Source organism: Drosophila gunungcola, chromosome 3R (genome assembly GCF_025200985.1).
Source record: "Drosophila gunungcola strain Sukarami chromosome 3R, Dgunungcola_SK_2, whole genome shotgun sequence".
Classification (NCBI taxonomy): Eukaryota; Metazoa; Arthropoda; class Insecta; order Diptera; family Drosophilidae; genus Drosophila; species Drosophila gunungcola.
In genome coordinates, this window is record NC_069139.1 from 18,291,659 (window position 1) to 18,304,174 (window position 12,516).

The 12,516-nt window shown below is 40.7% G+C and overlaps 1 protein-coding gene across 1 annotated transcript in view; it reads left to right on the forward strand.

Annotated features, from left to right (window-relative positions):
- The window catches only part of LOC128266714 (ABC transporter G family member 20), a 48,508-nt gene extending 36,583 nt beyond the window's left edge, over positions 1–11,925 (forward strand). The window contains exons 6-9 of the mRNA XM_053003425.1: positions 4,158–4,585; positions 5,121–5,340; positions 10,362–10,539; positions 10,596–11,925. Coding sequence (XP_052859385.1) covers positions 4,158–4,585; positions 5,121–5,340; positions 10,362–10,539; positions 10,596–11,350 — 1,581 coding nt within the window. The 3' untranslated portion in view covers positions 11,351–11,925. The remainder of the gene's footprint in view (positions 1–4,157; positions 4,586–5,120; positions 5,341–10,361; positions 10,540–10,595) is intronic.
- Positions 11,926–12,516: the final 591 nt, after the last annotated feature.

Genomic DNA, 12,516 nt, shown 5'->3' on the forward strand with positions numbered 1-12,516 from the left:
GAATCGAAACATCCTGGCCGAGTTAATCCAAGAGTCAGGCGTTGAAATGTGAATCTAATGCGAATTGTTAGACCAAATGTATGGTTTATGGGTTCTATAAAAAGCCAACTTGCGGAAGAAGTTCCCATCCGCGATGGTTCGTCGTTATATGCAAAGCCCATGGGATCACGAATGAGAAGTTGTTGTGTCTGTGTAACTTCTGGTGACAGTGCTTAATTGCTCATATTGAACACGTGTTGTCCTCGCAGCTGAGCTGAGTTGGAAAAGCAAGAGGAGCTTAGCTAACGCCTCAGCTGGCTGATAGTTTACTGGGAGAAAATCCTGAAGAATATCACTCTCCAATTTTATACAATTAAAAAAGTTACAGCTTTTAATGTTTTTTACGTCAAAAGTATTACGTTTTTAATAAGCCAAAAAAAGTAATAACCATCCGTTTCTAAAAAACGTTATCAACAAAATTAAATGTTTTCAAATTAATAAGTTTGAAAATATTTCAAAAATAATCACACCTTTTTGTTATGAAAAATGTACTATTTTTATGGTATAATTTTTATCTGTGTACGAGTTATATGGCCGGCAGCAAATTGCTTTTTCAGCTTTGTCACTTATTCGTGCCACGCTTTGGTTTCGACCAGCTCAAGTCGAAGCCGAAACAGAAGAGGACGAAACTTCAGTTTGGCCTGGCCTGAGGTAGTTATCTGCACATATTTTTCGCCAATTCTGCACGTCACGAGGAGTTAGCCGTAGAGTTTTTCTAGTAGACTTCCCTGTGTATTTTTCTTTTCCTCCTGTCTTTGCTTTGGACTCTATTTTCTGTTGAGTCAACAGAATTGCGTGTCCAAAATGGGATTCCCTTCGGCCAAAGGCGGCTAAAGTAGAGCTCAACGCTGCCCAGAAAGACACATAAATTTGCCGAAGCCTGATTCTGTGAGGCACTCCAATTGGCACCTACATGGCACTTGATCTATTCGCCGCCCCTCCCATTCAAAAGCCAGGGCATTAAAGTGATTGTTGCCTGCTGGCAATTTATAAACTGAAAATTCATGCGGCAATAAAAATTATATGCAGCATGGCGGCAAAAACAGCTATTAGTTTTTCTGATTCTACTGCAGCTGGATGAGGATGCACTCAAACAAAAGCAGGGGCATTAAACGTGATCGTAAAATGCATTTACGACTCTCCAGAGTGTTGTTAAAACTTTGCCATACTCAAATTCGGTTATTGTTATTTGTATGGTGCAGCGATTAAAAGATTTATTTTAATTGAAATATATTTATGGACATTGAAAATTGCACGTGTTTGATTGAAATTATTGTGAGCATATTCAGCATATGCCGTGTCTACAGCATAGTCTTTCCAAAAAACCAGAAACGTTAAAGCGATTATCAAATTTAATGTGCGAAAATTCTCGATTTAATAGACGCTTATTTATATCAAGAATTTGCGGTAGTGTCATGTTGAGATGCTTTTATTTTGATGGCAAAGTAGAAAAATAGACCACAAAAGGATTAGTTATTGTGGCAAATGCACCATTGTCCTGCATTTTAAATCATTTTGTGGACAGGGAGGAAAATTAACAGAAACTATAGCTTCTTACGATTTGCTTGTCTTTATTATAATCTGATTAACAAGAACAACATTTAAATGCTGTCATTGCAAGAAACATATAATGTTTTTTTTTCGTTTTCAAAAAAACAGCTGACTGACCAAATTCTGTATTTTTTTTTCTTGAAACAAAAAATATTACACCTGCGATGACAGTGGCACCCACATCAAAGTTGGCTCCGCATTATGACAAGCATTACCACCTGCACTGGATTCGGTATTATCCTTAGAACCACACCATCACCACCATCCAACAAACCTTTTTTCGCACCCAACTACCACCCACGAGGTCAACCAACTCGGCCCACACAACAGAATCTCAAATGGCTTCCAGTTCCTCGCTCTTAACAAAGTGCAGCGCTTCACTTTTTTTGACAGACATGGCTCCCTAAATTTAATGTCAGCGCTGCCTTTTTCTTTGGCTCAGGGGAAATTGTTGGCTCGACCGAAAAAAAAAAGGTAGAAAAAAGATAGTACCTAAAACAAAAAAAAAGAATAGAAAACCAGGACAAAAAGTAAGCGAGGGTAAAAAAAAAAGAATCGCGTATACGCCACATGGCCACACAGTGAAGACAGTGGGGCGGTTGTGTATCTCATACTGTCCCGAGTTGAACGTGCAGTACTTTCTGCTCTAATAAATGAAATCAGGGAGCGTAACATTATGTGATGGATATATTGTTACGAGTACTCTACCTCAGCATTTACTGCGAGCCCCGAAAATCCCTCCTGCACACGCCTTTAATAGTTTATATTGTTGCATTTCCTCTTGTATTTTAGCCGTTTTTGTGTTTTTATCCTTATTGTTTGTCGCGTAATTTTCCGCTTGTTGCCTTCGAGCAGTCAACGTGGAAAAAAGAACACAACCGAAATGCAAATGGACAGTTGAATAATTGCTAAAGCTGATGAGTGACAGGAGATACACAATAACCAAGAAAAAATAACATTACCAACTGAATTTACGTTGCCTGATGAAGTGTTGATGTGTTTCGACCACTTTGATTGCCACTTTAATGCCACGTTGCAAGTGGGGTGTTATTAAGCATTAAGCTGCAGAGTTGTGGCAAAATGCTCGTAAAATAAAAAACCATCGAGTTTGGGAATTTTATTTTATTAAATAAATATGAGTGAACAAGTCCTCTAGAGATTACCACTTCACTTCGTACGCGGAAAGAAAATTCACAAATGTTTTTAATATTTATATAAGCCTTACCTTTATTTTGTTTTTTTTTACATATTGACAAGTTAAATATTCTTATTTTAAAACTTTAACAAATTTTTATGCGAAATTCTTTCGACCAGAGCACTAACGAAATATCTTCGAGCATTCTTACGTTTCAGAATTCAGATCTTATGTAAATTTAGGATGAAAGTCCACGATTTATTTGGCTGGCTTTCACTGCATATATTCTAGAATATATTCTGACCTCGCCCACTCCCAGTAAATGCCACCTACGAACCCAGCCATAAATATCGTGTGCATTTTTCAATTTCCTCTGCGTGCCGAGGGAGCGAGGCAAACGGAAAATTATTTATGGCATGCAAAATTGCTGGCCATAATAATGCATATCACATAGTTGGCCAATAAAATTACAATTGGCTGCCTCGCCAGGAAGCCAGTAATTTAGTTTGCCACTGCAATTCAATTAAGACGTTAATTGGCTTTGAGAAGTCGAAAAGACAGTTGCCATTGAATTGGCCAAGCACAACAAGCTCTGGGGGAAATGGGCGATTTCCTTGTTGGCCGAAAATCAGGAGCCGAACGAAGCCAAATCAAGTGGCAAAAGTTTACTAACTAGCTAACTGTGTGTGTGGTTTATTTGGCATAGAATTTGCCTGTGCAGTCGGAAAAATACGGGGGTTGTGGATAAGGGGGCTGCAGGAACCCACTCATGTGCATGCCTAATGAAGCCATCTATTTCGTGTGGAATTGATGAACAAGCAGTGTCTCCCTCAACGACAGAATCCTGGAGCAGACGGCCAAACTTTTCTGTCTGCAGCAGGGCTAAAGGGATGACGGCTGGTCATGTACGGACACAGAAATCAATTAAGTTAATTTCCGCACGTTGCGTGAACAAGGGATTATGTCGGGCATTGGGAGTCGATAAAACTTCATCGACATCGACATCCACAACAACAGGAACAGGAACAGGATGTGCATGGAGGGCGCAAACTTTCACAAAGATTCTGGGACGCGGAGAAGAACAAGGACAAGGACGACTGGCAAGTCGCATCAAAGTCGAAAAGTTTAATTCGCTTGACGACACTTTGCCATAGCACGCTCCAAATCAATTGACTGACAAAACACGAATGTCACTCAAATCTATTTATACTTAATTTCGAGGACACACAAAAATCTTAGTCTCTCATTCCACGACAATTGTTTAAATCAGAGTACCGAAATGCTTTAAGATATTAAGGCTTACATAACTTCACTTGTAACAACATTCTAAGCGAGTTTTAAAAGAATATTAATAGGATTGGGGTTGTTAGGCGTCGTTTAATTGCTTGTAAAAAATCCATAAAACAATGGTGATTACTTTCAATATTTTTAGATTGGCCTACTGCGTGGTGGAAAAATGCTGGCAGAGGAATCTCCGGGCTATCTGCGACAGCAGTACAATGCTGATTCACTGGAGGATGTTTTCCTGAAGCTGTCCGTTTTGCAGAACATGGGAAAGCGCCGACGATCGTCGATCGCTCAGGAAATCGTGGAACAGGTGACGGTGCCGGCCATCTCCAATCCTGCTCTCGACATGTCGGATGAGCAGCACGCCGCCGAAATTTCCGGCGAGTTTGGCGATAACATTTCCATGTCCTCGGCTGCCCGAGATCCGATCACTACCACCGCCCCCGCAGCCCCGCCGCTGCCACCGCCCCAGGAGACGCCCACATCCTTTTGGTACAACCTTCATGTGATGCAGTCGCATCACCTGCACGCCCTCATCTGGAAGAACTTCTTGTGGATGATGCGTAACGTGGGGTACGTCGTTACGTTTAAAAGTCGAGCCCAGAAAACTCTTAGAAGAATTGTTTAGCATTGCTTAACTATTTGTTCAGTTAAGTCCCCAAGTCCAGTATATCACCACTTGAATAAATAGAGAGTTCTTAAGCTTCCGACTTTGATCTTCCATCAATAAGGGAATATACATTTTTTATTGATCATCGATTAATTTTTTTTTTTTATTGAAACGGTAGACATTTTTTAAGACTTTCAAAAATAAATAGATTGTTAAACAGATTATTTGAATATTAAACCACAAATATTTGGGGACAGTCGTAGCGCTTCTAGATCATAAAAATATAATAATTTCATTTTAATAATTTAAATATTTAAATTTTTTAAAAACAAAATCGAGTTTTTTGGTTAGCTTGGTAAGCCAAAAACAACATTTTTATCATGAAATCGATAAAAGTTGAAGCGCATTTTTACCTAAAACAATTCTTCTATTACTTTGGCTTACCAATAGTAACTAGTGCTCCCGAATGCTAACAAACTTTCGATGACTTTTCCGCAGGGTGATGCTGTTTATCGTGGGCCTGCCCGTGGTGCAGATACTGCTCTTCTGCTACGCCATCGGCCATGACCCGACTGGCCTCAAATTGGCCGTGGCGAATCACGAGATGTCGGGGGAAATGATTATGGAACAGTTCTGTCCAGTGCACACCGGATGCAATCAGACGATGCTGAGCTGCCGTTATCTCGATATGCTGGTCAAGAACAAGAGCATGGTTGTGGTGAGTGCAATGCAAATTACCTACTCGAGTTCACCGCCCCCGATTCCTGCCCCCTTTCACCATCCCTCGAGAGTAGAAGGACATGGGCAGAGGCATTGGCAATGCAGATGCAGTTGCAGATGCAGATTTAACTCCCAGCCCGGGGGTGCAATATCAGCTGTCACTGGCTTTTTGGTTAAATTGTGCAGTGCGAACTTTACAATAACCACTCATGTGGCTTATATTCAGGGCCCTCGATCCCACTACGTAGTACGTACGCCCTCTGCTGGCCGCCCCTGTAATTTATTTCAATTTGTGTGGACAGCCGAGTGGCTCCCCCTGTTGGCTCCAAGCGGAGGCTGCCGCCGGGTCTTCAATCTACTGCACACATCACTTCGCCCTGCCGCACTCCTAAATCACCTCCCCCCCATATACTTGCCATTGTCTTAGCCACATCTCCTGAATAGTGCTGCTAACTTGGCTATTTTGTGGTCAATTACAGATATTTCGGGAATCAAAGCTAAAAAGAAACAAAGCTTATAAGTATATAGGGGTTATGTTATTTAGTATGGCATTAGTACTTATACTTTAATACTGTCTGCAGTTTATTTTCAAGACACACTTCCTAAAACTAAACATTAAGTTAAATTATGGGTGTATACCAAATCAAGACGATTTTTTTAATATTTATTTTTATATTGAAGTATTAAAAATCAAATCATGAGTCCTACTTATAAAAACATAGTTGACAAATCTTCACAAAAAGTTATGAATTGATGACAAGTTGATATTTGTAGACTGAGAAATCAAGTTATTTTTGGTAAATTTATAAAATCATGTTGTGAACTATTTGTGTCAATTCAATCACATTTACTTTTTTTTTTTTTAATATCTTCATAAATTGGTGAGAGTACTTCCAAATTTATGAACAATTTAATAAAAAACTTGCTAATTTATTTATATTTATATGGACAACTTTTTGTCAAATACGCCAGATTGTTACTTAATCTATACAAATATTTTTTGTAATTAATTTGACTGCTGTTTCTAGACTAAATCTGGCAGCTCTGTTTCTGCTCTGCTCCTTATTCGATGCAAAATGAAGAGGAAGCTGCCATGGCCCCTGCCTCCGATTTTGCCGTTGCCCTTGGTGTTGGCGAACACAAATTACAGCTGCTTATCTTTGGCACAGCAACAACAGGCCGGGTCGACTGTCGGCCAGTTGGCCAGTCGGTCGAGATCATCAATAAATTTACTGCCCTGCCATGGGCGGCGATGGCCAGAAATAGTGGGCCAGAACAGAACAGTACGAAATTGAACGCCAGGAGAAGCGCCCAGGCCATGGCAAGCCGCTTGTGGCAATTTATTGCAAATTACGCTTCAAAAACAAAGTCGCTTTTGTTGCCTAATTTGAGTTTCGTTTCGGTTCGAGGGCTTGAGTCCAGGCTTACGATTTCATGCATTTTACATTAGACACTGTAATAAGCGTAATAACAGCAAAGTAGCGGCAGGAGTGGGGGTATTTTTACGATTAGTTTGCACAGCATTCATGCAAAATTGAAACTTATTAACTGGTTGGTTGTAAATTCCCGCCTCTAAAAAATACTATTATGGAAATTCAATTGGGCAATCAATTGCGTTCCGCTGAAAGACAATAAACCAAAATCAGCATTGAGATCTCAATGTCCCATCAAATTATCCCGGCAGCAGACCGTGACCTCCCAAACTTTTACGAAATTTTCAAATAACAATATAATAAAGACCGCAATAATAAGGCCAGCAACCGTCCGCATGCCTCAACTGGCAATTTGCGAAGAAAACTTTTTACCTTTGGAAATTGAAAAGCATCCCCCAACCGCCGGCTATCAGACTAAATTTGTATAACTTCGGTCAAAAAGGGAAAAATAAGGGAAAAATGAAAAAAAAAATTATACGCGGCCGTGTATCTTTGGGCCGCATCAAAGACCCAGAACGAAAGGAAAGAGAGGAGGCCAAGTTAATTTTGGTCAATGAACAGCATATCAACGTGCCATCAGCACTTGGCCATCTCACCTTCCCCAAATTCTTGTGAGGATAGAGCTTGAGGCATACCTCCGGGTGGGTCACAGAAATTTGAATTTTTCCGCGTATCGACGGCAAGGAATTTTTTGTTTTTCAATACCACTTTCCCGTACCACATAGAGAACTGGAGTTTGGGTGTGATGTTTTTTATCGAAAAGACTTGTTAATCGATTTCTAAAAATTCGTTAATAGGCTAATGTAATTAATCAAAACTACATAAGTTTTGGGAATTTTCGTATCACGTTAGTTATTTAGAAAAGTGTATAACAAAATTGTAACTTTAAGCAGACTACCATAGCAACAAATCGACATAGTTTTCATTATAAAACCAAAAACATATTCTGTGCTAGTTTTACGAATTCTTAGAAGCTTAAAAGAACTACTCTTTTAACAAGGATTTCTAGTTTGGAAAGATTTCTGAAATTAACTTTGTTCCCACAAATAAATACAATATTTACAAAAGTGGTCTACATTTGTATGATTTTAAATGTTCTAATATTTTTTTAACAAGTATCATGCGGTCACCCCTACAAAATTTGTTTTTTCGCGGCTCTTTGTGGTTACATATATATAAAACGTAGACCAAAAAAAAAGTTAAAAGAAAAAGTGTATATTTCTCGATGCCCCCTAGTTTTTTTCTGGCTTTTTTCCTTGTGGGTTTGTATTCAGTTGTACATTTTCTTCGTGTTCGTTCAGATCAAACGCATTTTGGTTACCCTTGTCTTAACGACCCAGAAATTGTCTTCTGTTTCGTGGGTCGCACATTTCAGCCCGCCACCACCACAATTTCCTAGGAGCAATGAATGGGACAGTAATAATTTTACAAACTTCCCCCACAGCTAAAAGGCCAAAAAAGGGATCTTAATTTATGGGAAATTGAAAAACATATTGTGGTCAGCCGATGTCGTTGACTGTTGTCGTTGCTTCTAATTAAAAGTTCATTAGGCATGACAATGTGGCTCATTAGTGTAAGGGCGGGGGCCACGTATTTCATGCTTTTTGGTGCAGCAAAAAATCTTCTTGACTTAACATGTTAATGTGAAGAATTTTTTTTTTATTTTTAATGACATTTTAAAAAATTGCTTTTTAAAAGACGCTTAGGTTATTTTCAATGGCTTAGATCCCTTTTTACTACGCTGATACTACTGATGGTACTTGATTAGCGCCAAGATTTTACTGGGAGAAAGTGCTTGAAGTGCTTCCTTTTCTTTTTTTCCAACAGCCAAGGATGGTTTTATGAGGCAAGTTAAGGCAAAGTCGAAACAAAAATTGCCAAGGTAGCTGGCGAAAGTTTTTCCACCAGCTCCTTTCGAGCTCATTTGCGTCGAGCTTCTGACCAAGTTGACTTCATTTGCGCATAGTTTGTGGCTCAAGTTTGTCATAAACAATGTTGAAGTTGGGGTTAAATAGTAGCATAAAAGTTGCCCAGGACTTGCAATTTGATTGTCTGTTAGCCATGGCTCTTCACATTATAATTTATTCCAAGTCCCAAGTGTAAAACTCGCCCGAATCTCTGCTTCAGGTGTTCTGCCAAGGGCTCAGCCCAGATCCAATCTGGGCAACATAGTTTCGGGCAACACATCCCTTTCTGGGCCATCAAATCGGATGAGGCCAATTAAACCACAAACTCGTATGCTGGGCTCCAAAACGGGGAATGTGAGTGTGGCATTAAGGGTGGCAATTGCGTAAATTTCACGCCTGTTTGGAGGCGTCTATCCCTATGCCATTTGCGTTTAAATAACTACAGATCGAAGCCGCAAAATTGCCCGAACTAAGCCCAAATACAAATGCCAATCCACGCAGCTAGGGTTTTGTGGTCAGGTCTTTCCCCCGGTTGAGATTCTTGTGGTTGTTGGGCGACATAAGTGACTGGCAAAAGTTTAGGCAAAGTTTTGCACGCCCCTCCAGTTCGAAGGCAACTTAATAAATGGGTGAGCACTTGCCGGAACTAGCTCAAGATCCCTGGATCTGCTCCGCTTTCTGGTGGCTGCTGCCAGTTCATTATTTATTTCGCGTCGAAATGAAATTGTTACAGATAACACAAACAACATATGGTTGACAACAAAAACAGGGGTCCGCAAAAAAGTAGGCAACGAAACGAAATGAAACGCAACGCAACGCAACGCCTCTCCTTTGTTGTTGATTTGTTTGCCTCGCTGAATTTATCGCCTGGCGCGAAGTACGCACATTAATTACGGGGAGTTACTTTTATTGTTGCTACAACAGAGCAGAACAGAACAGAACAGAACAGAACAGAACGCCCCACATGCAGCAAACAATGCGACAGGAAATGAAGCGGGACGCACAAAGAGACAGCTCACAAAGCTGCCAAGAAAGGAAGTGCCGTGGGCAGGCAGCCCGAGTCCTGACTACCGAGTCCTGAAATCGCGACATGGGTTTCTCAATAATTCAGCGGCTCCGATTTTAATTGCGCCACGAAAACAATACCCAGTCATTCGGCATCTGTCTGGCAGGTGCAATGACTTTTTAAGCTAATTGAGTGAGCATTTGATTGACTGTCGTCATTTAGCTACTCTGCCCACCCACAAACACACAAAGCATATATTTGTTTTTAGATGAACGATGGCCATCTCTATCAAGGGAAAGAGAGTGTCTGATTTTTGATATCCTTGAATTAACAAATAAATGTAAATGATCTTAAGTGAGAATTCCAAAATCATTTTTAAACGCAGAGCAAAGTCAATAGAAATGTATATTTAAAACCCGGAAATATTTAAAATTTAAATATACAAGCCAGGTTTCAGCCCAATTAACTTTGTATTAAATACAAATTTATCAAAAATTAAGAGCCAAAGAACATGAATCCAATTATTTAAATTTGTTGGTTGTTCGAAAATGTTATATACATCATTTCATTACATCGAATTTTTACAGAGATTTTCTTTTTTCCCAGGAATACATTTTATTAGAAATTTGAAACTGCTCGGCTTTGTAATCCTAAATTGTTTTTGCTATTGCAGAAATATGTGACTGACGACGAAATGGCCTACGAAGAGGTGAGGAAAGGTAAAGCCTGGGCTGCTCTAGTAATACAACCGAACTACACGGCTTCGCTAATGGAACGCGTTGAAGATGGACGTTATGCAGAGGATGGCACCATCGAATCCTCCGATCTGGCAGTGCGAATGGATTGGTCCAGTAAGTGCATATTTAATTTACATTCTGAATATGAATAACAACTATTATATTTCTAGATCAACAAATCTCACAGCTGCTTTACCGTGACCTCCAGTATACCTTCTTCAACTTTGTGGGCGACATGCTGGGCGACTGTGATCTGAACCCAAAACTAGGACGTGTCCCCGTGGACTTCAATCAGCCCATCTACGGCTACCGGAATCCCAACTTCACGGACTTTGCTGCCCCGGGCGTTATCCTGACCATTATCTTCTTCCTGGCCGTGGCTGTCACCTCCGGAGCGATGCTGATCGATCGGAATGAGGGCATGCTGGAGCGGTGTTTGGTAGCGGGGATCACGGGTCCGGAGATCCTGCTCTCCCAGGTGGTCACCCAGTTCACTGTGATGCTCAGCCAGACGATCTTCGTCCTGATCGTCAGCTTCTACTTCTTCGAACTGACCTTGGTGGGCGACATTTGGCTGGTGGTGGCCCTCTGCATCCTGAACGGACTGTGCGGCATGAGCTTCGGATTCGTTATATCCTGCGCTGTGGACACGGAGCGAACTGCCACCTATGTGGCGATGGGCTCCTTCCTGCCCATCGTCATGTTGTGCGGCATCATCTGGCCGATCGAGGGCATGTTCCCGCTGCTGCAGTTCTTCACAGCCTTTTTGCCGCTCACCAAGCCAACGGAATCGATGCGATCCATCCTGCAACGCGGCTGGGGCATCGACAATCCCGTTGTATACAATGGCTTTATTTCTATTTCCTCCTGGGTGCTGGTGTTCCTCATACTCACTATCCTCCTGCTCAAGTTCAAGAAGGGTTAGTCCCCTTTTGGGTTGATCCGACACAGAAAAAATGTTATGATAGTTTGGAAGCTTAAATATCACGTAAAAAGTCAAAATCAATAGAGGTGTTCGCTAGTCTTAAAGAACTTGGATATTTTATAGCTTATTTCTTAACAGGACAAGCGAATATCTGTTTTGTTTATGTAAAAGACTTCTAACAGTTTAGTTTAAATGGTACATGCAACTATACAGTTTTACAAAAATTAAAATAAATTAAACAGCCGGGTTTCTACAAACCAAATTTGATCTGTAAATATTGCCTCCAAATTCATAGTTTTTCCTGTGAGCGTTTCTTATGATTTTACTAGGTCTTAAGGGTAGACTTACGCTATATTAGCCAGTAATTAGTACTTAGTCCTAGCCCTCCTCCACTGGCAATAGGTTCCGGATCACCACTAGCACCTAGAAAGGAAATTGTTGTGCCTTGTAGAATAAGCGTTTCCATGTCATATTACTTTCATACTCATATCCCACAGACCAACATCAAAGCATTATATTTATGATGTAAGCTTTTTAACAAAATTCGAAAAGTTTGAATAAATTGATAGAATAACTTTGCCGAGATTTACCTAAGAAATTATTGCAGCAAGCTTTGCCTTCGGTAATTGTGATTTGTTCACATAGCACATAGCCCAGTGATTGCTCTGATTGCACTCGGTGAGTCGGTGAGCAAACTGGGCGAAATTCCGGACGAAGGACAGGCAAAGTTGCTGCATTGTCGAAGTTGGTGCCAAGTGGTCCTGTGGTCCTTTCAATCAGTCATTGGGTCTGCCAATATTTATTTACCAAGTATCTGCAATCAAAGACCTCAAAAAGAAAGGACCTGAGTCCAGCCCTTTACCCTGAACTTTATTCGAGGAATTCCCTGTCGGGAGATGGAATGCCGGGGGTGATGTCATGGTGACTCGTTTTCGACACATTTCACATTTTGTGGCAAAATCAATTAAACCGGAAATGCATGTCGACCATGACTGAGTGTATGGATTGGTGGGTGGTTCGTACACGTGCGACGACGGGTGGGCGGTATCCAGCATCCGCTTAACACGAAAACTCAACTTAACAAGCGAACAAAGTGCCCAGGAAGCAAATGGAAAGAGCTGCCTTCAACGTGCACTCAAAATAAATTCGAAAGCTAATGTGAACAG